The sequence below is a fragment of the Lepidochelys kempii genome, chromosome 25 (assembly GCF_965140285.1).
Source record: "Lepidochelys kempii isolate rLepKem1 chromosome 25, rLepKem1.hap1, whole genome shotgun sequence".
NCBI lineage: Eukaryota > Metazoa > Chordata > Testudines > Cheloniidae > Lepidochelys > Lepidochelys kempii.
Window position 1 is genome coordinate 17,092,986 of NC_136404.1, and position 26,139 is coordinate 17,119,124.

A 26,139-nucleotide genomic window follows, 5' to 3' on the forward strand; every position below is an offset into this window, starting at 1 on the left:
AGCAAAATAGGTACAGATTTATTTATGCTGGCTGGGGGAAAAAAAGCCTGCACTAATCCCAGGCAATTATTCTCACTTCCCTGAGAGAGCCTTACTGGCAGATACTCCCGCTGACCATGGGATTGAGCGTATCAAACCTATTTTTGCTAGACGCAGTGTGTATCGCATTGTGATGGCTGACGGTGGGCTGCAGCGCAGTGGGTGTGAGTTTAAGCAGTTTGCAGTGGTGTCTGGGTTTAGACAGGTGACCCCCAGGCCCCGTTATCTTCAATCCACTGGGCTGGTTAAAAATTGTGTCAGCATCATAAAGCATCGACTGAAAGAGGCTGCAGTGCCAGGCTGATCCCTACTTAGCACTGCGGCGTCCCGCCAGCGAAGCTGGGGTGTCACTTGCTGACATTTTGTTCAACAGGAAACTGACACCTGGAGTGCCGGCACGGTTAGAAACCGATGTCAAGAGTCACAGGGGACTTGCAGACGTCTACAGAGACAGACAAGGCAAACAAAAAATCTGGGGTCGCTGGGTGTCTCTGTGATGGGAAACAATGGTGCTAAGCAGCAGGAGTGTCACAAACAGGTAGCGCTGGGGTCAGATGGGGTTGTCCCCCTGGACAGAGACATTCGCCGGGGGAATGGGCGGCACCTTCTCCAAATCCCAGAAGGGAGGGAGATGAGGAGCACTGAGTCGGTCCCTGTGTCCTAGAGCATCTCAGACACGCAACAACCATGGCAGGGTGGGACAACGGAGCCCCAGGCCATGGCACTCCCAGGAGAAGTGGGACCAGCCACCTCCTGCCAGCGGCGGTGATGGTGTTCCAGGGCAGCCCACAGGCCGAGACAACTGCCCTGGGCGCTCCAGACGCTCCCTGAAGATTGGTTTCAGAGCAGCAGCCGTGTTAGTCTGTATCCGCAAAAAGAACAGGAGGACTTGGGGCACCTTAGAGACGAACCAATTTATCTGAGCATGGGCTTTCGTGCGCTGCATCCGATGAAGCGAGCTGTAGCTCACGAAAGCTCATGCTCCGATAAATTGGTTCGTCTCTAAGGTGCCACTAGTCCTCCTGTTCTTCCTTGAAGATTGTTAGTGGGGTTCGCTGTTGGGTTGGCTGTAAGCATTTGCACACGTGTGCTATGGCCATGTTGGTTTACGTTTTGGCTGGGGAGGGAAGGCGCGGTACTGGGGACTGAGCTTCCCAGAGAGAGACTCTGGGCAGGGCACTGTGACACTTTTGCTTGGGCTGCACCTGTAGCTAGAACCTGCCTGAATGCCACTGGGGGACACCTCAAACAGGCGGAGGGATACAGGCTCTGGCCACACTCCAACAGGCGGAGGGATACTGGGCTCCTCGGTGGGCAAACGGAAACAGGCGGAGGGATACAGGTTCTGACCACATTCCAACCCGCGGAGGGATACTGGGCTCCTCGGTGGGGAAAGGGAAACAGGCCCCCATCCCATGACGGGTGGAGGGATACGGGACTCTACAATGGACAGAAGGAGACGAGCCCCCAGAATGGCTGCAGGGATAAGGACCCAGTAATGGGCTGAGTGTTCTGGTGGGTCATGAGTCACACATTACAGGGGTGGGTGTCTACATAGGGCATTGCTGGGTCTGGTAGGCTCCATGTGCTGCCAGGACAGTCGTGCGCTCTCTGTCAGGCACGTGCCATCTGCAGTGAGGCCAAAGAGTTTTACAAATCAGGGTCAGTGTCATTGTCCTTGTTTTACAGATGGGGAAACTGAGGCATGGAGGGGGGCAGTGACTAGCCCAAGGTCACAGAGGAAATCGGTGGCAGGGCTGGGAATAGAACTGGGGGTCCTGACTCCCAGACCATGCTGCCTTCCTCTCCCAGGGACTAGATCTGTGACCGTGGAGTGAACCTGTGGGGGCTCGGGAGGTGGTGGGTACAACACGAAGTCATTCACCCCAGGGCACCGGCTCTTCTGCAGCCAGGAAGTAGCTACCTGGGGCCAAGTGCGTTGGCCTCTTTGGTGCAAGCTAGCACATCGTAGCGGGGTCCCAGCTGTCGGGGTCTCAGTTCCCCCTGCCCCCAAACACACACACAATTAGCAGGAATTGCCAGAGAGACCAAGCCCCTGTCCCCTCCCCCATCCCACATACACACCCTGCCAGAGCAGGGCCGGAGCCATGTGTGTGGGCAGTGGGGTGTAGGGGAGGCTCCTTGGCAATGCATGGGGGGCAGCTCTCCCTATTTAGAGGGGTCAGGAGGGGGCCCCACTCCACAGCACTTATTGCAGCGGGACAATAACCCTCTCCCCATCCTCCTGCACTGCTGCTCCTGCCAGGGGGCCGCATTGCACTGGGCTGGGGGGGCCTTCATGAAGCCAGACATCCCAGCAAAGCTCCCCCCACTTCCCCTGAGGCCCCACTGGCTTTCTCAGCCCACCCCGCCCCCTTTGGGGAAGGAACCCCCCTTCCCCATTGGGCGCGCAACAGGAGCTGTGGCAATCCCCTTGGCATGCGCTCGCCCGGCCTGGCGTCACTTACCCAGCCCAAAGACAGGGAGGAGGGACAACCCGAGCAGGAGCCAGCAGCCGGCATCACCCATCACATTTACCATCCTTAACCTGCCAGGAGAGAGAGATTTTTGAAGACAAATTCGCCCCGTACCCCGCTCCCTGTTTGTTTAGTGCCTGCACCAGCTCGTAAATCACCAGTGGGCACTGAGGCCCCCGTGACACCCAACCTCCCGGTGAGTAATGGAGAAGAAATGGCCTGCGGTGCAATATCATCTCCACTTAGGGAGACGGCTTTAAACGGAGAGGATTTAATCCCATTCTCGGTGAGAAGATGCCTCTGGAACTGGGTGCTTGGAGAGGCGGCTGGATGGGGCCAGGAGAGCAGCCGGCGGGTGGGGTCAGGCAGGAGGAGGGATCGAAAGCCATGGGCGAACAGCGCCCTGTGCAGTGACACGGGAACGGGCCACCCGACCCGCCTTCGAACCCAGGCTGAGGCCATCCACCAAAGGAGACGGAGGAGTTAGTTCGTGCTCCCAAGGGAGGTTTGTCCCCAGCATGCCACTGCTGTCTGTCTCTGCTCAGTAAGGGCTGGGGCTGGGAGAGCAGGGGACGGCAGGCTGGGATTGAGGGGCATTGGCAGAGCTGTGCGTGGGGCGCCCAGGGCTGCAATAGCCCAGCCAGCCCCTGGCCCAACATTTGCCCCTGTCTCTTCCTGCTGCTTGGATCGATTTCAGGGCCCCAAAGCTACCTCCTCACCCTCGCCCATTGGTGCCACTCTAGAAATGCAAAAGGCTTAAAACTCAAGGTGTTTTGGACATTTCTTGTTCTCCCTGCTGGCCCGAGACCTGCAGCCCCATCACAGAGCCCTACATGTAGGGGGCAGGCTCAGGAGATCTGGGTTCAAGTCCCAGCTCGGCCATAGCCTCCCTATGGGATAGCTCAGTGGTTTGAGCACTGGCCTGCTAAACCCAGGCTTGTGAGCTCAATCCTTGAGGGGGCCGTTTAGGGATCTGGGGCAAAAATTGGGGATTGGTCCTGCTTTGAGCAGGGGGTTGGACTAGATGACCTCTTGAGGTCCCTTCCAACCCTGCTATTCTATGACCTTGGGCCAGTCCCTGCCTCTCTCAAGGGCCTCAGCTGTAAACAGGGGATAATGGGCCTGCACCGCTCTGAGCAGAACTGTCTCACTCTGTCTGTGCTGCGCCCAGCAAAGCGATGGACTCTCCCTCTCCCTGTGGGTTCTCTGGAGTCGCTAACGGGTGATGTGCTGAGGGGGGAGAGAGCTCCCCACAAAGAGGATGGGCCCCCTCTTTCCTCCATGTCACTGGGGCTTTGTGAAGCCTGATCTTCTGCATTACGGACCCGCCAGGGCTGCAGAGCCAGATCTTGGTGTCCCACCCTGCAGGGACCCTGACAGGCTCGCTCACTGAGCTGCTTGCTGGAGTGAGCATGGATTGTTGCAGCAGAGGACCTGCCCCCAACACACACACAGTCCCATGGCTTGTTTGCGGGACAGCAGGGGGCCTGTGGGTCGGGACTGAGGGGATCAGCAGAGCCATGCCCGGCAGCTGGCGTGCTCCAGATCTCCTGTTCCCGAGCGTTACCATTCAGCAGCGGCCTCCTGCTGTGGCTGCGCGTGCCGCACAAAGACGGCAACACTGCTTGCTTAAAATCTCCCATTAATCTGTTTTACTGCAGCGCCAATTACGATTTTCTAAATCATTTGCTCTCCAATCTAGGAGAGGAAGTTCAGACAAATCATTCTCCCATCCCAGCATGCGGCGACGCAACTGCCGGCTGCTTTTACAGCCCCGGTTGGCCTCAATGCACCTTGCTGCTCTTTGTTCAGGATACAAAATGCAGCAATTTTAACCAGCCCGCAGTCCTCCTCCTGCCCCCCGCACCCCAGGCTCCCACACACAATGGCCAGCAAGGAGGCCAGGCCATTCCAGGAGCCAGCTGTCTGGGCAGAGAGAGACTAGGACCTGGGCTTGTAACTGCCCCTTTCGGGGATTCTTGCCCCGGCTATGCAGCAGCTGGTGCTGTCGGAGATAGGACGCTGGCTCTGAGCTGCGTCTAGGGCTGCAGTTGGATACTTGTGTAAATCCACTGAAATCAACAGTCACTCTGGATTTACGCCAGTGTCACCAAGAGCAGGATGTGGCCCTGACTCTGAATTTACACCAGGGTCACCGAGATCAGACCCCAGCTGCGATTTCCCCCCCTCCTGTGTTGGGGCTTCTCCTTCCCCCAGAAGGAAGGAGATCCTCCATCCGGATGGCTCTAGCCATTGGCATTAGTTACTGGGGGGCCTTCCAGCCCAGGGGTCGGCTCTGCTGGAGAAGAACCCCCCACCATGTGAGCACTCTGTGACCTGTGCAGCTGGAGAATCCAGCCAGGCGCTGCCCCAGGATTCACAGCAACATCCCCTCCCCATCCTGGAGGCCCCCCTGCCCCTCCGAGGTGGGTGGATTCCTTGTCTCCAGGCCTCAGCCCTTTGGCACAATCGCAGCCCCGGCTGCTCCTGTGCCCCACTCTCCCTGGAGTAAGGCTGGAGCCGGCACACAGTGACCGATGCTCCCTCCCCACTGGGCTCAGGAGACTCCACAGGGCTCAGATTCGCCCGGGTGGTAGAACCTTGTTGGTCCCGTCCTATCTGGCACCCTCTGTGGCTGTGGAAGGCAGGCCAGGGCTACTGCCCCAGGTGCATTGCCCAAGGGATGCCATGAGGCTGGGCTCTGCAGAGCCCTGAGACCTCAGGATTCCAGGTGGTGGGTGGATTCCCACCAGGCCACGCCACTCTCCAATGAGCGCCACGTGGCAGCTGCTGCTGGCAGTGCAGGGTCGCTAGCTCCCACCCTGCTGGGATATCCTGGTGCCTGATCAGATCTAATAATGTCTCCATAGGCAGGAGGTGCCAGGTGATGGCGCCGGGGCCCCTGGTGGTGGCAGGGGCAGGGATGTTATTGGGAGGAGATGTAATTAGCCCAGTGGCAGTGTTGTGTCTGGGAGGCGTCCACTCAGCGCCCCGCTGCTGGCACCAGGATGCTGGCGTCTCATGGCACTACCCGGGCACCCAGCCCGGACACTTATTGCTCTGGCACATGGGCTGTGCACTTGAGCTGGTGATGGCTCCTGACAGATGGGAAAGGAGGCTCCAGTTAGTGCCACGTTCTGCTGACATACAGCCCATCCAAAGCTCGCCTGGTGTCTCTCCATTGCCTTGGGACAAGGCGCATACCTTATGTTTGTCTGGTCCCCCCACTCTGTCACTTACAGTACCATCCAGAGGACATAACTGAGATCAGGGCCCCATCGTGCAGCACGCTGCACAGACATGGAGCAGGAGACTGTCCCTGCCCCAGAGAGCTCAGTCGCGATAGATAGAGGGTGGGAGAGGAAACTGAGGCACCTAGAGGGAAAGTGACTTTCCCAAGGCCACCCTGCAGGTCCGTGGCAAAGACAGGAACAGCTCCTAAGTCTCCTGGCTCCTCATCCATGCAGCCTCCCTATACGCGGCTGTCAAAGCAGATGGATTATAGCATTTCCCCACTAGCCATGCCCAGATCCCTTCTGCGGTCTCTGTCCAGTTTGTAAACGGCTCAGCTCTGGCACACTGTCTGAGGGAAGCCAGTGGGAGCAGGGAGGAGCATGGGAGCTCACAGACAGAGAGTTTATTTCTCACAAAACCATCAGTGTGGTCGCATGTCCAGCGCTCATCAAGGGCGCGTCATCTTAACTGGGGGGGAAATCTGGCTGCAAACACAGCACGTGACAGCGCTCCTCCGAGTCACAGGACCACAGATGAGATGGAGAGATTCAGAGAGCAGAAGCCCGTCTGTGTGTCTGTCTGTCCAACCATCCATCTGCCCCCCGCACTATAAGGTGCGCATGGCAGAGAACGGGCAAAATGTCTCAAATGGCATATTTTTTCCATGAAAAAAAGTGGCCATTGGTGGGGCAAAAGTCAGGACAAATGTGTGTGAGGAGGCTGGGGGCTGGCACATTCTGGGGGTTTTTTTTGACATAAACGTTAATGTTAAATTTTCAGATTTATTTTTTTCCTTTTCCCTCCTCCTTTTTCTGTGGCGAAAAGGAAAAGGAGGCAGAGGGGAGGGGAAATGCAAAGACTGAATAGGCAACACTGGAAAATTTTGGTCAAATGTTTTGCAAAAAATAACCCCCCCACCCCCCAACAAATTTCTTTTCACAGCTTGTAAATAAAAATGTTTTTGACGTTTCAACAAATTTCTCTCCCCACCTGGCCCTGCTTTTCCAGCTCCACGGGGCAGTGTCTCTCACCTCCAGGAATCTTTACAAGTAAATATAGGAGATCAAGAGGTGCCTTGATCATGGTGTATAAGGGTTTTCATGGGGAGGAAATACTGGTTGCCAAAGGGCTCTTTAATCTAGCAGAGAGAGGCCAAACAAAATCCAGTGGCTGGAAGCGGAAGCCAGCCAAATTCCAAGGAGAAATAAGGCCCCGATGTTTAACAATGATGGTGATTAACCCTGGACCAAACTCCCAAGGGCAGTGGTTCATTCTCCATCTCTTGATATAGTCAGCTCCAGACCAAATGCCTTCCTGGAGATGTATTAGTCAAACCCAAGTTATTGGACTGAACACAGCAGGACTGACTGGCATGTGTTATCCAGGAGCACAGATCAGATGATCAAATGGTCCCGTCTGGCCTTAAACTCTTTGTATCTGTGAATCATTGTATTGTTTGGAAAGGCTGTGCTGTGCTGGGACATTCCCAGCTGGTGGAGGGAGCCATCTGTGACCGGGCTGATTGCTGCCGGTGCCCCTTGCCTCTCTCGCTTTGATGCAGAACCTGTTCACGCAACCCCTGCTCAGCCCTCAGCCTTCATCTCTGCAGGGTAACGGGGTCTTTCCTCCTGCAGATTCCTCCCAGACCTGGAGTCAGAGCCTCCCTCAGGCTTTCGGACTTGTGCAAAGGGCTGGTGAAGCTGGGGAGTGGCCGAGCAGAGGGTCCCCTTTGACATGGGGGAGTCCCCAAGATGAGGTAAGGCCAGTGTAGTCCCCTTCTCTGCCGTCCACCTGCACAGCGTGTGTGGGGGGTTGTCCCGAATGCAGCTGCCAGGGCCATTTAGAGCAGCCCTGAGGCTGCTCTGTGCTACGGTGAGGACTGGGCTGGCAGAACTGGGGAGTTGCAGGCCCCCTGAGCTACGGATACTGGGCACTGCTGAGAACTGGGCCCAAGATCCCCTCACTGGCTCAGCAGCAACACTTGTTCCCCACAAAACAGCCGGCCCAGAGGTGAAAGTATCAGGGCTGTGGAAGGAATGATCCTGCATCCCACGGAGCTTCGAGCTTGAGCCCACCCCTCAATCATGAGGCACGGCTGGGCTCAGTCAATGGGCAGTCAGTGGGTTCCTAGCAAAGGGGCCATACCCCTCCCAAGTCAGGAGTTGCCGTTCACGCCTGCTCTCAGAGAGCAATGGGGCCATGGTCCACTCAGCAGCCGCTTCCCTCCAAACGTCCCTTGGAGTGGCCAGACAACAGCTGGGCTCTGGGCCTGCGGGAGGTCCGAAACAGACAAGCCCAGAGAGCAGCTGCTGGGATGCTGCACCTCTCTGATGAGAAGGTTGGATATCCTCAGGGATTGGATATGCGCCTTTCCCCTCTAGCGGGCACTGGCTCTGAGCCAGTCCCAGGGTAGGAGGGACTGGGACACAGGGCTTTCCCCTCTATGGGGGTGCTGGCTCCCATCTGGCCCCCAGGGTGGGGAACTGGTTGGCTCGGGGGAAGGGAGAAAGGAATATGGGCCAGTTTGGGGTGGACTGGCTGGCTTAGGGAATGGCATATACAGAGCCTCTAGCCTGAGCTGGAATCCAGTCCCAAGCTGCAGTGACAAAAGTGTCCATGTGCCATTAGTCTGGTGGTCATGAAGCTGGTGGGTCTCGATCCATCTCCTGGCACTAATTGGCTCCCTTGACAGCAATCTAAGCAGAGACTCAGTCACGGATGGGCTGGGGTTGATGCGAGGTTGGCTGCTGGCATTCTCCAGGGGCAGACAGCACTTTGGCAGCTCACCCCTTTCAGATCAGCGCAAACCCAGACTTTACCCAGCACTTCAGTTCCGCAAAGGGGGCTCTTAAAGGGGCATGTGCCAAACCCTGATTCCGTGCACCAGGCCGGAGAGCCCCAAGCTTCGGCCGAGGCCCAGATCATTAGCAAGAAGCAAAGTCCCCTAGGCTGGAATTCAGCTTTCCAGTCGAGACAAAAAGCGGCTCTAAACTTTCCCTTTCCTTCCCGTTTAAAGAAAAAATAACTTGACATTATCAAGCTCTGAATGTTGCACATTTCTAAATCCTCCCCATTGAAGTGCTAATTTTGACTTTCTCTGAGGCCTCAGGAGAGAAAAAGCTTTTCCATCCCAAACAATTAATGTCTGACGGGCAGCCTGCTTTGGGGAATGAGGCATCTCCTGGGGCGCCCCAGGGCTCCCACCCATTCCCCGCCCTTCCCCCATGGGTTTGAAACTCCTCGCTCAGTCTGAAGGCTTTACAATAACCGTTAGGGTTTAGGCTGTTGGAATGCAGCCGCAAACCAGTCGTGACTGTCCGGAGAAGCCACAGCAGGAGGAAATGAAACTCCTTGAGGCCAGAGCCCCCCAGCTGGTGGGACTCACTCAGGGAGTCGAGGGAGCAGAGCCCATTCACACCAGCTGATGTTCTGACCCATGGTGGTGAAAGTGGCACAGGTGAAAAGCCAGCACCTGTCAGTAGAGGCCAGGTGACAAAGCCCTGGAGAGCTTGCTCGGATGATGTAATGTGTGTACCTCCAAATCTTGCAGTGGGGAGAGGGGGAAACCTTGTGGATGGAATTTCCTTGGGCCCAATCGGAGCTGGGATTCTCCTGCCTCCCCGGGATCCTTTGGTTACAACTCAGCTTGGTTGATTTTAGCTCTTAATACAAGAGCACTGGTTTTGTTTTTTCTTGTCTGCCTCCAAATCCGTATGCACAGAGCTAGCAGCACCCACCCCTTCATGGTGCTGGCTCCCAGGGGCTGCTCCGAATTCAGTGATAAGCAGGGACTGACCTCACAGCTCCCTCCCCCTTGAACTAAAGGAGAACCTCGCTAGCGGTACAGGGCCTATGAAACACAGCTAAGCAATTCCGATTCCATCCAGCAGCAGGCCAAGAGGGAGCTGACCACAGCAGGATCCTTGTCTGTAACAACGGCTGGCCCTGGCCCTGGCCCTGAACACTGAGCTGTGAAATGCACATGACAGTACCCTGGCCCCTGGAAGCCCGTGTTTCTGAGCAGTCTCTTGTCGGTCACGTCTACAGCCGGCGAGAGTTTTTGAAAAGCCTTTTTTAGGGTGAACAATCCCGATTGGTTGAAACCAAATGGTTCCTGGGAAAGGGGCCGGTTTTGATGATTTTCCCGTTTCAGAATCATCCGGGTCACGTTTCGATATTTTCTAAGCTTTAAGTTAATTTATAGTTAAGTCAAAACTGAACCAAAAAGTCTCAATTGACCCCACCTGAAATGTTCAGATTTTCAACTTATAAAAGTTCTTGAGATTTTGAATTTTTGTCTCATTTCAGGAGGGGATTTTTTTTTTCAAATCTGTGAAATTCTCATGGAACAGGAAAACCATTTCCCACCTACATCTCGATACATCTGCTAAATTTGGGTCCAGATTTCCAGCAGGCCAAAGGTCAGTGGTTTTTGGATGTAGCTATTCAGCCTCAATCACACACATCAGTGAATGTGCCCTCCCAACACTTCACCAAGACAGATCACTGCTATCACTCCCCATTTACAGATGGGGAAACTGAGGCATGGAGCCGGGAAAGGACTTCCCTAAAGTCATCCACTCTGGCTGCAGATTTTGAGCCTTCGTCACAAGACCATCCTCCCCCTCGCTTAGAAAGGAAGGCATCAATGGTATATTGCAGACCAAGATCTGGCTAAGGCCTAATTCTCCCGACCAGAAGGATTGTCTGGGAACCAGGCGGAGCAGGGCTGTAGGAACCTCCCAGCTGACAGGAGCCCTGGTTTAAGAATCTGAAGAGCAGCTTTAATGTGCAAATGTATAAATACTCCAGTAAGTCCTTCCCTGTGTACCCAGCAAGTTGTTTTGGATAGTGGCTCCCGGATGAGCAAACGACAAGCCAGCACGGCTGGGGAAACATTTAGTATTTTATTTAAATGTTAAACATGAAAGTTGCTCTTTGGATTGTGAACCCAGCATCCAAGAGGACTGGGAAGTGGATTGAAGGGGAGCCGGGCTGAGCCCCAGGTAGATTAATGCAGCCTGTATCCTAGGTTCACTGCGAACCCCGGCTGGGGACAGGGGACAGTTTGCCACCTGTGTTACCTGCCAGGTGGAGACGCTCACCTCCTTGTGCTGAGATGGGGCAAAAAGGCAGCTGCTCCCGGTGCCAGGAGGTAGCTTTTGTGTTTCCACACAAACAGTGGGGCAGCTGCCTTCTGAGCCAAAGGTCCAGGGTTGGGGCCAAATTTCAGATGAACCTGGGCCCAGCTTGGGGCACCCAGGAAGGACTCCGCAGGGATCACCTACCTAGCATGTGGCTGGGAGCAGATTTAAGTTAGTGCTTCACGCCAGAGTCTTCACTGAAGCTCAGAGGAGTCATGGGGTTTTGGGGGGGGGGAGTTGTTCAAACTCAAGGCACCAGAGAGGGGAGGCTTCTTCCCCCACCACCCCCAGAAGCCACATCCATGCGCTTGGCACTGACTCCCATTGACATCAGCAAGGTTCTTCCCAGGGACGTCAGGCCCAAGGCCTTTGGCTCCCGAGAGGCCGGTGGGGGGTGGGGCTGGACAGCTTTAAAATGCCAGTTTATCCCCACACATTAAATCTTGTTGCCTGGCTCCCAGCTCCGGCACCAGCTCCCTCTCCCAGCTCAGTGGCAAGGGCCTGCGTCTATAGGGCCTGGGGAAGAGTGACACCAATGGAGTTTCTTTGTCTGACCCAAACATAGGTTGCATGCTGCTGCCCATCCCCGTGGCGTCTGGGCATGTCCCATGTCAAACTGGTAGGAACAGCCAAGTCCCCAGCAGACTCCGTGGCATGGCACATTGTGATGCTGTGTCAGCCTCTGATCAACTGGGTGGGCATGTGGGGCCAAGGGATCCCTGGGGGCGATCTGCATTGCGCAGACCCCCCTGCTGGGGGGCTGGAGGAGACGTGGACACCAGGGCCACCCCTGGGTGTTCCCCGTGGCACTGGGAGGCAGGGCGCTAGCAAGGCCACAGGTGCCCGAGCGTGTGAGGCCCGGAGCAGAGCCATCGGGGGCAGTGGGGAGTTTCCCAGGCCCTGTGACTTGGCAGGTGGGGCAGGGACAGGGGCTTTTGGGGATCGGTTATGTTTCCTGCAGGGATCCTGCACCCAGTGGTTAGAGCCGGGAGCCTGGCTATGGCAGAGGGGCTGCACCCTTGTCCGTGGTGCTGACACCATTGAGGATGCAGAGCTTGCCGTGGGGCGCTTCCCGGGGCAAGCAGACACCTACTGGGGGGTGGGTCTGATCCCCTGCCCACACACAGACCGTGCAGCCCACACCCCCTCGACCCTCTCACAGGGGGCCTGGCTCTCAGCTCCCTGACCTGGTGTAAATACGGAGTGAGCCCGTGCCGCTGCTCACCACACTGGTGTCAAGCAGCGCACGTGTGCGGAGAATCAGACCCAGAGAACGCAGAGAGCCTGCCCCTCCCCCAGTGCACCCCCAATTGTGTACAACCCCCCCACGGCCCAGCAAACACCTGTCACAGCCCTGCCCCCTACCACACCCCCATTTGTGTACAACGCCCCACAACCCTGCACGCCCATGGCCCAGCAAACACATTCACAGCCCTGCCCCCCCGAGCATCCCCATTTGTGTACACCCCCGTACACCCACAGGCCCAGCAAACACGTCACAGCCCTGCCCCCACAATTGTGTACAACTTCCCACAACGCTGCTCACCCACAGCCCAGCAAACACATATCACAACCCTGCCCCCACAGCACCCTCCATTTGTGTATAACACACACAATGCACAGCCAAACACACATCCCAGCCAGCTCCCTCCACACACCCACACACAGCACCTCATTGTGCTGACACAACACAGCCAGACAACCATCCCCAGCAGGCAGTGCAGGCCCCCAGCCAGCTACAACTACCAAGGGCTCGAGTGGGAGTGGGGGCTGGACTGTGACAGTTTCACACCCTCCCAGCCACCCACACATGGGCCGAGTTCCCTTCAGGCAGCTCAGGTGCTCAGCATCATTACCAACGAGCCAGGGTCCACACTGCCCGGCGCTCCCCACAAAGCCGACACAGCCCTGACAGAGGGAAAATTGCTTCAGTTCTGACACGTTCTGAAGTAATAAAAAGGAGAAGATGGGAAATAAACTGCTAATAAGTCACTGAGACTCACCTGGGAGTCAGAGCCGGCTCTGGCGGCTGCGGTGTGGAGAAAGGCTGCAAAGCCTGGCACGGGGCTGTCCCTCCCCAGAGCCTGGGGGCTGCAGGGAAGGAGGCCAGATGCTGCTCAAGGGAGGCCAGTGTGAGTTTCAGGGCCGCCCCCCAACCCTCGGTGGCTGGACACAACCTGCGGGCTGACAGCCCAGGAGACAAAGGGCCAGGGGCTTACCGGGGTGTGGGCGGAACGTGAGCCATCCAGGGCTGGGGTTTGTTCTGCTCAGGTTGTCTCTGGCCTTTATCTCTTGGCCGGTGGAGCAGCAGGGTGGCCGTGTACCTTGTGGTGACGGGCTGGTTGTTCTGCTCCTCGTCGGGCCCTTCGTTAGCACCCTGCCAGGCCTCCTCCTCTGGCAACAGTACGTGTAACCGCTGCCTGGCCCGTTCCCTCCGGGCCCCATTTCACCCTCCCCTCTCAGATTGCAAACTCCCTGCAGCAGGGAGCGTGTCTGCGTGTGTATATACAGCGCCAAGCACAGCAGGGCCACAATCCTGCCCGGGAGCCTTTGGGTGCTACTTGGACTATCAATAATCTCCCTTAACGAGCCCATGCTGAGAGTGTCCTGCCTGGGTCTCCCGACTCCAGCCTTTCACTGGCCTGGATTTGGTTAAAACCTTAGCACTAAACTTTGGGGGAAAGGGCCCAGCCCACAAGGCTGTTCCACTGGGGACACCGGGAGTGGGGAGGATTAAAGGCCTGTCAGTCCCTACTCCCATCTCCCATATTGCTGCTGGGGGCCTTTTTCACCAGCCATGGCATGTGAATCATAAAACGCAGCTGTCAGCCTCTGAGGGCAAGGAGATGGGGCCTGCACAGCTCTGGGCTCAGAGATGGGTTTAGAGTTCAGACCCTAAGCAAAGGGGCATTTTAGTTCCCCCAGTCCCAGAGGGGGATGCACCCCATCTTGAGCCCTTCTAGAGTTCAGGCTGCATCCCACCACCCACAGACTAGCCCACCTGCGGGAAGTGGCTGGGGCCTACGTCTCGGAAAGTTTCCCTAGGAACTTAGACCCTGTGGTAATGGGCCCAGATAGAGGGGGATACACGGGCCTGGGAGACAGGTGGACAGACAGACATGGCAGGATGGAGGAATGGGGTTGGAGGTGGTTGGATGGATGGACACAGGGATGGGGGTGTAAGGGGTTGGCTGGATAGGTAGGCAGGGAACCAGGCCAGGCTTCCTGTCTGCCCCAGATCTGGCGGGGAGGGGGCTCGTTCAGTGGCAAGACCCTCCCGGAGAGACGTGGCACTAAACAGGGTGCAGCCCCAGTGTGGCCAGGGCAGGAGGAATGCTAACAGCCATCGGCCTCCACCGGAGATGGTGGCTTCAGGCTTCTTGCTGGTGACATGGGCAAAGGGCTCAGTTGGTTCCCACATCCTCCTGCTGGGGAGGGAAGCCAATCCTCAGGGGTGTCACCCACATGTGTGGACACTGCAGACAATGGGGGATGAATACATCCACATGCGCAAATCTGCTTCCTTCACAGCTGAGCTGACATTTTACAGTGGGATCCTATTTCAGCTCCCCTCCTCCGCGCCCCGATTCCCCGCTCTGATCACACACCCTGGTCAGGAACTGCAGCCGGCTGTCCCCGGGCATGGCCCAGTTTTCCCCTTCCACCTGAGGGTGAAATCCCATTCCCCCAGCTCCTGTCCTAAATTCTGGGTTGCCCAGTGTGGGTCCTTCTCCGATACAGCGTGCTGGTCTTTGGGTGGATGGATGGGTGCTCATGCACAGTCTTCTGTCCTCTCCTAGATGCAACCAGAACTGCTCAGCTGTGAATCATAGGCCCTATACTGTCCATCGGCGAGGAGTCTCCTTATAGCTCAAGCGGTGGGGGCCTGTGCTTTCGGTTCTGAGCTCCAGTACCACCTGCACGCACAACGCCCAGCACAAACATGGCCAGGGCATGTCACCCCCGTGCTGCTGCTCGGTACGGCTGGACAGGGAGCCCCCCACCCGCTGGGATCACGGGGCTCCACCCCACCCCGGGCTGTGGGGAGGACTGGCCCCCCTGTGCTTGGAGATGCAGCAGCCACCCCCAGTCTGTCCGGTTTCACAGGCAAAGCCGGGTGTAAGGCAGATCCTCCCTCCGCCCAGAGGGGGAGGCCGGGGCTGGAGCCTGGCAGTGGCTGAGGCCAGGGGGCCGCAGTAAAATGCTTCGCTGTTCGATGTTAACTAATGCGCCCGCTCAGCTGTGACGCCCCATCCCCCTGACATCAGCATTCCTGCAGGTTTCACGGAAGCAGCAGGGAAGATCAAGCAGCCCCAGGGGAGTGGGGTGAAGAAACTGCCTCCAAGATCTGATCAGGCTCTGAACTGGAGTTAGGAGTTGCGGGGGGGGGTGTTATTTTTTGGGGATGGGGAAGACTCTGTCTCCCCCCCAGCCAATCTGTTCCTGGATCTGCCTACTTAGGGCCAAATGCTCAGTGTAAATGGGCTCTGCCCGACTGAAGCCACTGCCCCAGCCAGGACACATCCTTGTCCCCAGGGGTTTGCATTACAGTTTTGCTAAATGATGCAGCTTCTCCCTCCCCTCTGCTCCCGGGAACATCCCTGCTAACCGCCTTTGGGGCTGGGGGGGGCCTCAGCAATGGGTACGCCTGAGCCAGGAATTTCATGAAATTAATTCAGAGCCAGAGGCGCAGCTCAGCAGGGGGCTGAAATGGCCCCGGGCTCCCCCCCCCTTGAGTCCAGTAAGGGTCCCAAGCCACAGCCCTGATCCCATCTGTCCAGGTGTTCCCCAGCCACGGGGCTGTGCAGACACAGTCCCACTCTCCACCCCAGAGCAGGCTTCAATTCACAGCCAAGGAAGGCAAAGACCAAACCTAAGGAGGGACGCCCTGTTTTCACTGGCTTCTAACTAAACGCAGCCCACAGGGCCCGGCCCAGCTTGGCTGTGACCTGCTAGGGGAGCCCAGAAAGCAGCTGCAACCAGGCTTGGGACTAAAAACAGCTGCCGTTGCAAAATACAAGTTTGGTCAGAGGAAAAGGTCACCGCAGCTACTGTCCTTCCCAGCTCCCCCGCCCCTGGAAGGTTGGTTCCTTCGCCAAGCAGCTGCCTGATCCGATTCCTTTGGGGAAACTGATGAAGGTAAAGCGGTCCCAGGGGAGAGCACGGGGGGGTGGCTGTCCATTCTTGCGGTGTAGGTGGCTCAGGGTGCTGGGGATGAGATATGGCGCCCCAGGTCACTGGCTGGGAGGCAGCTCAGAGTCATTCCTGGGAATCAGAGTGGAGGGAGCAGGGGGAGCTTCCCCTCCTCTCTCTGGCCTGGGGAGCAGCCCCCCTCCCCCCACAAGTGAATGAGAGCTCATCACAACCTCATAGCCATTGTGTGGAATGAGTCAGTGGATCTCAGTCCAGCCCCCAGGCATCCATTCATGGACTGTCTTCCTCCCCCACCCTGCAACCCGGCAGGGTCAGAGGGGCCAAGCACTGAGCGTATCACAAGGGACTTACCCCCCATCCCCACACCAGAGGGGGTCCCTCCAGGGCAGGGCTGAGGTCCAGAGGTGGGAGCAGCTGGCCCTGCCCGTCGGATGAACAGAGCATTTCAAGAGTGTAAACCTGGCACTGTTCACCAGCAATAGATTCACTTAGGTCTTTTTTTTTTTTAACATGCCTTTAATTGGGAGAGCATGTGGACCAGCTTTGCCCCCCCCAATGTACTTAACTCTGAGCAACAGCGAGAATATCCATAGATCCCTATCGACCCTCCAGCCAACAAGCCAGCTTCATATTTCCGCCGAGTGCTGACAGCTCATTAATTATTGAGATCTCTCTTGCTCTCTCCCTCCCCATGCCTCGTTGATCCACTAACCTGCAATCAAAACTCCAACCAGCCTCCTGTGTAGTGGACTAGTCCTTGCCCAACACAGAAATGCTGCTAAGGACTGATCCCAACCCATCTGACCTCTGTGGAGCAAAGAAAGACACTCTGTGAAGCCAACACCAAGGCTGAAAAGGGTGAAGGAGATGTGCAAAAGGGTGGGTATTGCAAGGTTTTAGCCTGAGAGATAAAGGGTTCTAGGTTTGGCTATAGCAGGTTGGAGTAAGGTGACCTAGAACCCAGATGTCTGGGGAAAGTAATGGGCTAGGCTGAGCTACAGCAAGTGGTGGGGCAACCTAGAATCTGGACAGCTAGAAGAGATAGGGTTCTAGATTTGGCTATGAGATGTGGGATAGGGAAACCTAGAACCTGGATGTCTGGAAAGGGTGTTCTAGGTTAGGTAACAGCAGGAGTCATGAAACATAGAACACAGGTGATAGGTAGAGAAAGGCTTCTAGATCTTCCTATGGCACGTGACAGGGCTAATTAGAATCCATAAGAACATAAGACTGGCCATACTAGGTCAGTATCCTAACTTCCAGCACTGGCCACTGCCAGATGCTTCAGAAGGAATGAACAGAACAGGGCAATTTATCAAGTGATCTATCATCCCCTGCCATCCAGTCCCAGCTTCTGGCTGTCACAAGTTTAAGGATACCTGGAGCACAGAGTTACATCCCTGACCATCTTGGCTAATAGCCATTGCTGGACCTGTCCTCCAGGAACTCAGCTAATTATTTTTTGAACCCAGTTATGCTTTTGGCCTTCACAACATCCCCTGGCAACGAATTCCGCAGGCTGACTATGAGTTGTGTGAAGAAACACTTCCTTTTGTTTGTTTAAAACCTGCTGCCTAGTCATTTCATCGGGTGACCCCTGGTTCTTGTGTTATGGGACGAGGTAAATAACACGTCCTTATTCACTTTCTCCACACCAGCCATGATTTTATCGACCTCTGTCATATCCCCTCTTAGTTGTCTCTTTGCTAAGCTGAACATTGCCAGTCTTTTTAATCTCTTTATATGGAAGCTGTTCCGTACCCGTCATCATTTTGTTGCCCTTGTCTGTACTCTTTCCAATTCTAATACATCTTTTTTGAGATGGGGGAACCAGAACTGCATGCAGTATTAGAGGCGTGTGTGTATCATGGATTTATATAGTGGCATTATGCTATCTTCTGTCTTATTAGCTATCCCTTTCCTAATGGTTGCTAACATTCTGTTAGATTATTTGTTTGCCACTTCACATTGAGCAGATGTTTTCAGAGAATTATCCACAGTGACTCCCAGATCTCTTTCTTGAGTGGTAACAGCTAATTTAGACCCCATCATTTGTATGTACAGTTGGGATTCTGTTTTCCAATGTGCATTACTTTGCATTTATCAACATTGAATTTCATCTGCCATTTTCTTGTCCAGTCACCCAATTTTATGAGATCCCTTTGTAACTCTTCACAGCCAGCTTTGGACTTAATTATGTTAAATAATTTTGTATTGTCTGCAAATTTTGCCACCACCCTGTTTACCCTTTCCCCCCAGATCATTTAACCAGGTGTCTGACGGAGGCATACAGAATTTTGCTTCCACCAGGAGTTGGCTTCTCTTTACAAAAGGATCTGGATCTCTCTGAATAGAATGCCATTGTCCCCACCAAGGCAGAGCTTACACAGAGCAGACATGAAACAGAAACGCTTCCCTTTCATGCCTTTTCATTGTTGTTTCTTTCTAATTTTTTTGGTACTGCACTTCGCACCTCAAAGGGCTCCTGGAAAGCACCTCACCGCAGAGAGAAGAATGAGCAAAGGGTGGCCTGGATTGTTTGACTTGGATGCTGGCTAATTTCACTTCACTCTGACCTGAAATTCTAGGGGGAAAGTCATTCCTGGATGAAGCACTGAGGAGGCCAGGAGACGCTGCCTCTCCCGCTTCATTGCCCACCCCACCCTCCACCCCATGCCTCTGTGTCTCACAAGAAGGATCACTGTGCCCATCTCAGGTGTGCACAAACTCATGCTCACCATCTCGGCCTGAACTTTACAGATGCCTCTGATTAAAAGTCCCCTTTGCTTATGGACTTGTCTCTCCCTCTAGTGGTTAGAGGCCTCTAATGCAATGTAAGTACTTCTACGTGTCCCTCCGCAGGGTGGTGGAGCAGCTGGTTCCTGAGGCACAAAGGTGGGGAGGTTGAACCCCTCCACACTCTTATGTTGACTGCTGTGGCCGTTCCTGGGGAGATTTTTCTGGGTGAGGAAGAAAGGTCGTTTGGGCCGCCCTTTCCAGGGCAGGAGGATGCTGCTAGAGGTGGGAACAACCTCACCATCTTATTTGCCACCATCTAGAGCTTTAGTTTAAGCCACGTGACTCAGCAGGGGGCAAACTGCCTGTCGAGTCAGTGCTGAAACAATCCCCCACCCCCGCTCGACACTAGGAGGTGCTGTGTGGCAGGACCGTCTTGCTGTGGGAGCATATGTCTCTGTGACTCACTAGTGAACCAATTCCCCAGTGTACTCCTTTCCCTGTGTATGGCTTAAACCCAGCAATGTTAGATAGCCAAGACTCAGCTGGCGATCTGAGTGAGCTGTCATTGGAGGTTTTTAAGAGCAGCTTAGACAAACACCTGTCAGGGTGTCCTGGAGAATACTTAGCCCTGTGTTGAATGCAGGGGTCTGGACTAGATGACCTCTCCAGGTCCCTTCCAGGCCTATGGTTCTGTTGCTTATGGGTGTGAACAGCAGAGACACCAGCAGGATCGGCTGGCCTGGGACAGGGGTGGATGAGATGTTCCATAGTGTAAAGTCCATTTCTGCAGTCACAGATTGGATTGGGTTTCGGATTCAAGCACATCTGCTATGCATGGGGTCAGTGCGGGATGGACTGGGGTGTCAATTAGCCACAACAGAAGCCACTCCTGGTCATTAGGGTCCTCTCCCTTTGCCACAGTGACCCATGTGCGAGCAGATAATTAAGAAGAGCAGTTTAATTAATTAATACTAGCTGGGATCGCCCTCAGAGCTAATGTTAAGGTTATTAAACCAAACCAAACTGAACCAAACCAAACAAGAAAGGAGTGGTTCCAAACAGAACAAAGCAGATTATTTCCCCCTCCTCTTAGCAAAGAAATGAAATTCCAAGGCGGCTTGTCATGGCATAACAGTGTTAGCGAAAAAAAAATAAAAAATAAACCCCAAATCCCTGAAACGCCTGCTGTCTGGGCCCTTGTGTGATAGACAATAATTCACTCATCCGGCAGCTTTTTGCAATTAGGGAGACATTTGTAGGCAGTTGTTTGGCACACGACGCATAAATACATGCCATTATTTCCACTAGCCGGAGAAGACGGGGCTCGGCTGCTAAACACGCCTCTTGGACGCCTGGGAATCTCATCCCTGCCTCACGCGGGACCAGCCCTCGGACCACCGTCTGCCTTTTAAACCCGGGAGAAACCCCGAATTCTATTGATTTTAAAAAACACCCACAAAGCTCCCCGAGCAGCGGTGAGCATTTTCACATCCGTCAAGGGCTGTCGCCTCATGAATAATTCATCCACCTCATGAATATGCAAAGCTTGGGGCCTGGGCGTCCCTGCTAGTTTTCACCGCCCAGTTCCAAACCCCGAAGCCACATGGGTGCGGGCAGAAGGGATTCATCGCCCTAGTGAGCTTGGGGAGCTCTCCCCGTGCTGATGCCTCAGTCATGAGGCCATCGCGGGGAGGAGGGACTCTGGCAGGTCCCTTTGCCACGCCTGGGGAATGAACCCCTTTCGTCCAGAAAGCCCCTGGGTGACTCTGGCCTGAGTGGAAAGGCGGGGGACGGCACCGGCTGGAGCTGACGGGTTGTAGGCTGGTTTCATCCCAGCACCAGTCCTGCCCCGTACACACACATGCACCCCAGCCCGGATCAGCAGCGAGACCATGGCTGGACCCTGCCATGCCACCCATCCACCGGGCTCGGCCAGTGCCCTTCAGACCGACCTTCAGGCCAGAATCCACTCCTCTTCCTGGATCTCTACAACTGCCCTCGGCCCCCACGGCCGCTCCAGCGCAGAGCCTGTCCCAGGGGCTGGGATGAGACCTGACCAACTCAGTTCAACCGACATGAAACATTTCTCGACTCTCTGTGGGGACCGCCCTCCAACCGGCCCATCTGATCTCTGGGGGAGGCCAGCGTCTCCCAGCTGCTCCAGGGGGAGTCTCGGGCTCCCGTTTAGGGGCTGGGGCAGGCTGTAACGCAGAGCCCGGCGGCGGCTGGAATTAAACATTCTGGGCCTGAATCGAAGGGGAGGAAATCCCTGGAGCCCAGAATCCAGGCTGAGGTGCTGTGCAGCTGGTGTAGGGATCACCCTTGGCAGGACACTCCCAGGAGCCCCATACCGGACTCCCTTTATTTGCTCCTGGCCCTGCACTCTGACTTGGAGCTGGGGACGGGGGGCACCAGCTGCCTTTTCCCAGCCAAACCGCCTATCCGGTGTAAATCTCACCACTCACGTTTGCTCATCCACACTGCAGGCGTGCGGGGAACGACTCGCTGCGTTTCAGACAGGAATGGTACTGGGCATGCTCCGGTCCAAACGGGAACCACTGCGGCGCAGTCCTACGACCTGTGCTGTGCAGCCAGGGAGCCCATGATCACAGTGCCCCCTTCCGGCCTTGGGGTCTACGCGCTCCCCTTTGGCCGGTCACTGGACTGGGCGATAAGAGAACAGCTCTGCCACTGACCCCCCTATGTGACCTTGGTTGAACCCTCCCGCCTGTATCCACGTGCCTCTGTTTCTCCTCCCGCCCTGTGTCTGTCTCGTCTATTTAGATGTAAGATCGCTGGGGTTGGCACTGTCTGATCACACGGTGTCCAGCACAATGGGGCCCTGGTCTCATCTCAGCCTCTAGGTGCTCCTGGAACCTACATAATTAATGGTGTAAATCAGCGTTCGATGGAGCTGCCCCACTTTAGACCGAGCAACCGGCCCATTGCGGCTGAGCCCCACAACCAGTGGCTGAGGTTGGGGTAACAGGGATGCATCTGCCCCAGAGGACCTTAAAGTGGGACCGGAGATTATTCTGTATCGGGAATAGCCCTCCCCCGACCAAGGGGGCCCTGACTCCTTCCTCACTCCAGCCAGGTACCTCTGCTCTGGAGAGCTACTGGCACACAAGAGGGATTGTAGAGTAGGCGATGGAGCTGGCTGGGAATTGTGTCCCAAGGGAAGGGAGGAGAGCAGTGGCTCTTGGCACGTTTGTAGGGAGCAATCCTGCACTGCCTGGGGAATGGGCCTGGCAGGTCACTTCCACCTCTCTGGCGCCACGCCATGTGGCCACCTAAGACGATGGAATCTTGGGGGCAGCTGGATGCACCATGTGGTTGCTGTGGCCCTGGGATGGGGCAGCAGAAGCCAAGGATCAGCGAGGTCCATTCACGCTGCCGAGGGCCTCTGGGACTGACCAGCCCTCCCTGCCGCTTGTGCATCTCTGTCACCTGGGCTGCAGGGCTCCGGCACAGCTCCTGGAGCAGCCAGAGAGCCCCACCCCCCATTGCTCCCAAACCTGCTCAGCTTGTTCCCAGGAGGTGACAGAGTGGGGGGCCGCCTCCTTCCTCAGCTGGGCCAGTCAATGATTGGGAGGGGGGCTACTCCGCCGACTGGCCAGCTGGGGGAGCTGTTGGAGAGGGTGTCATTCATGCTGAACCGCCCCGATTGGATGTGCCCTGCAATCTGAGGCTTCAACCAATTTTACAGAGGAGGGGGTGAGCCAAGTTGTGCAGATCTCTCCACAAAAAGACCCTGCCCACTGCTGCCTCGCACAAGAGGAGGGTGGCAGTTAGAGACCGAAGAGACCTCTTAGCTCACTGGCAAGATACGAGCCCTTGAGAAATGCATCTCCCAGCACCCACCTCCAGTAACAAACTTGCTTCTGCCTTCCAGGGAGGGGGTGGGGTTTTGCTTCCATCCATATGTCGATATCAACCGGCGAAGGACAAGAATCAGAAAGACAGAAATCCAGACGCAAATCCCAGCGCTTCCTTTTCTACCTTCGCTGCCCACCATCCACAACAAAAGGATTTTGCAAAACTCGCTGTCCCCGTATCCTTCAAGCAATGAGAGATTTTCCCCTCCACTCTGCTAGAGTAAATTAGCACCTTGGAAAGCTGCGATCTTGTCCAATATGGGCTCTTTAATAGGTGTGATTTGTATTGGGCTTGCAGTCTGCATCCTTTATTTCAGAAGAGTATTTATCTTTATTTTATTTTGCTTTTTCTATCACGTGGTAGGAGCTACCCAGGAACAAAATACATTAAAGGAATGATAATGTTCAGACCCCACCTTCAGCCTGAGTTATTTTCCTCCTGTTAAACAAACATGCATCTGATCCCCCAATACACACACACTAAACACAAGCTCATCCAAACAGCAAAACAAGTATCTCCCCTTGAACTGCTGCTGAACCCATGCAGGTAGGAATGCCTTCAAGCTGGCATGCAGGATGGCAGGTGCAAAGAGTAGCTTTCAAAAAGACACAGATCCCTATTGCTAGACTGCAAATATTTTGCACTGGGAAAATGTGTTAGCAAATGAACCAAGCCTCTTAGCGAAGTTAGCAAAGGTTCGGTCATTTGTATGGTTTCTTTTCTTTCTTTGAAAGCGCTGCAATTAAATCCAGCCCAATTAATCCTCTAGAGAGCTGGCTACCCCCCTTCTTTGTGTCTTCTGGGAAGGCATAGCCAAAAGTCTTGGAGTTTCCGGCCTGGCCTGCCACTGCTGTCTCTGTTTAGGTATTCTGCAATGGAAAACCAGCCTTGGCTCTTGGCACTTTGATATACGCAACCCTGATCTCCTGCCCTGCCGATTGAAATTCCAGGATGTGTACCTTCTAGGCAATCTCCTCCAGCAATGCACGACATCACAACCGACCTCATCACACCCACCCTTGACTAATCTCAAAGCAGGAAACGTGAAGGGGCTTCAGCTTTGCTCTCTGCCCATCAGACTACGTGGGGGGGCGAGTTGCAATGCCCTTGGCTCCGAAAGTTTTGATTTCTTTCTTTCTTTGAAATAAACAGTTCCACTGTCACAAACCCCCGCTTCCACCGTCTGGAGAACAGGAACACGAGAACGGCCAGGCTGGGCCAGACCAACAGTCCATCTAGCCCCGTGTTTCTGTCTCTGACCGTGGCCACTGCCAAGTGCTCCAGCGGGAATGCACAGAACAGGGCAGCTAGGGGGTGATCCATCCCCCCTCCTTGAATCTCGTAACAAAGGCCGTGGAGATGAGGCTATAGACACAGCTAGCTCCTTTGTAAGCTGATGCTGTCTCTGTGTCGGATTAGCTACCTCCGAGCGAGTTCCACAGGACTGGGAAGGAGGGGGAAAGGACTCGGAGGCAGAGCCATAGATCTTCACAACGTTATTTGACATTCTCTCCTCTCTGGATTGCGTTGGTGTTGCATTATTGCCCGGCCCACCCCCCTGGCTTGCAAGGCTCCAGTGTGATTTAACAGGGTATAGTCCTCTCTAATGATATTTCTCCCATCCTGCCAGCCTGGAATCAATTCCTGCTCCTGCCTCACCAACTCTCCCCCTCACACACACACATACACTCCCCCTTAGCTGAAATTTTAGTTTCAGCATTTTCCTACTAACAAGAATAAATTATTCAGCATCTCTCTACCTGTCTCATTAGCGCCCATCTCTCTCCTTCTTCTACCACCGTGTCTTATCTTGGCTTGGCTCGAGCCTCCCCGCTCTGAACCGAGTTACTTGAGGCTTATTTTCATTCAGTTGGAGACTCTTGTCTCTCACCAATAATTTCAGTGCCCCGGGGTTGTGTCGGGAGGAAGGGGGCCTCATCCACCACCTTTCCTTCTATTTTCTCCCACTTTCTCTCTCCCCGTGTGTGTGTGTTTCACACTCACAGAAAACCGGCTCATTTGGAACCAATCCATCCAGTCCGCTCTCCATTCACCAGAGCTAACGTTTTGCCAGCCTCTCTTGAACTCCCTGCATTCTCTGTCCCACCGGGATTGCTGGATCTCCCACCAAGTCAGCCTCACTTACCGCCTCTTAACACGCCGCTAGGCTGCAAACCAATATACCCAACGCCTCCAGTCGCCACAATACATTAATTAAAAAGAAAGCAACCCCCTAAATCCATTGCAACCAGAGACAACCCGGCTTTGTTCGGATGAGATGCTCAGTTACAAGGCAATGAGCAATAGCCATAATGTATCATGCAAACAACCCCGGTACCAACTCTTTTTTAAAAAAAGGGGGGGCAGCAAAGGGGAGGTAAGGGGAGATTTCCCCCTTCTTAAAAATCTGTGCCGCGAGCCAGTTGTTCTGCAAAGAAAAGTCAGCCATGCACGCGCCAGACAATGCTCCTCCGGAGATGCCTAGAAGTCCAAGCAAAGGGGTGAGGGTGGGGGGTCATTTGAAGCAGCTTGAGAAAGGTGCCTGGCAAGTGCTGTGACTTTTGGTGGCTCGGCTGGGAGAGGCAGCGGCGGGGCCAGGGCTAAGCGAAGCCACCCGCGGAGAGCCCCGAGAGGGGGCGAGGGGAGAAATTCGGGCTGTAAAGGCGAACGGGGGGAGAGGGAGGCAGAGAGCCACGTACCTGCTGCAGAGGGGGAGCCCCGCCGCGCGCTCCAGGGTCTGCAGGAATGCACCCCCGTGCCGCCCGGAGAGAGGGGCCGCGGTCAGCGCCGGCTGGGGAGCGATCGCATCTCGGAGCGCAGGCGGGAGGGTTCGGGAAGAACTGGGGGGGGGGGCGGGGGGAGGGGCCGGGGGCTACCCCAGGCGGGGGCAGAGCTCCATGCCCAGCCCCGTCAGTGGCTCCTGCAGCGGGCTGGGGGGCAGAGCCAATCCCGGCTCATCCTAGGCAGCAGGGTGGGAACAAAGGGGGCACCAAGCCCAGCGCGCCGCCTGCTGCTGCTGGGCCCCGGGGCTGCTCGCGTCCCCGCCCGCAGCCATGGGCCGCGAGCCCCCTGCCCCGGCTGCCCGGTCCCCGTCACCTGCCCGGAGCCGGGAGGCAAAGATGCTCAATGGCTCTTTCCAGGGGAGGGCGTGTGTCCGCGCTGCGCATGCGTCGCTGGTTCTCCCTTCCTCACCACACCTCCATCCCCCCTCAAACTCCTGGCCGCGCCAGCACCCCGCCCCCCCAAATCACCCACGCGGAAGCGGGGCGCAGTCCCCCCCGGAACTTTTGTAAAGCTTTCCCAGATTATTGGGGGGCTGGAGGGGGGGCTCGTTCGATCCGGGGGGTGTTGGGAGCTGCATATTTATTTGGATTCTGTTTTGCTTTGCTCTTTGAGGGATGCAAAACCTAAGAAGAGACCCCCCCCCCACCGCTGCTCAGCTGCCTTAGCCAGCTTTAAAGTTGCAAACAACC

The 26,139-nt window shown here is 55.6% G+C and overlaps 1 protein-coding gene across 4 annotated transcripts in view; it reads right to left on the reverse strand.

Annotated features, from left to right (window-relative positions):
- NCAN (neurocan) overlaps window positions 1-25,811 on the reverse strand; it is an 84,725-nt gene extending 58,914 nt beyond the window's left edge. For all 4 annotated transcript variants that reach the window (XM_073323876.2, XM_073323875.2, XM_073323874.2 and 1 more), the window contains exons 1-2: window positions 25,366-25,811; window positions 2,508-2,587 (exon numbers count right to left, since the gene is read on the reverse strand). In XM_073323876.2, the coding sequence (XP_073179977.1) occupies window positions 2,508-2,580 (73 nt within the window). In that variant the 5' untranslated portion in view covers window positions 2,581-2,587; window positions 25,366-25,811. The remainder of the gene's footprint in view (window positions 1-2,507; window positions 2,588-25,365) is intronic.
- Window positions 25,812-26,139: the final 328 nt, after the last annotated feature.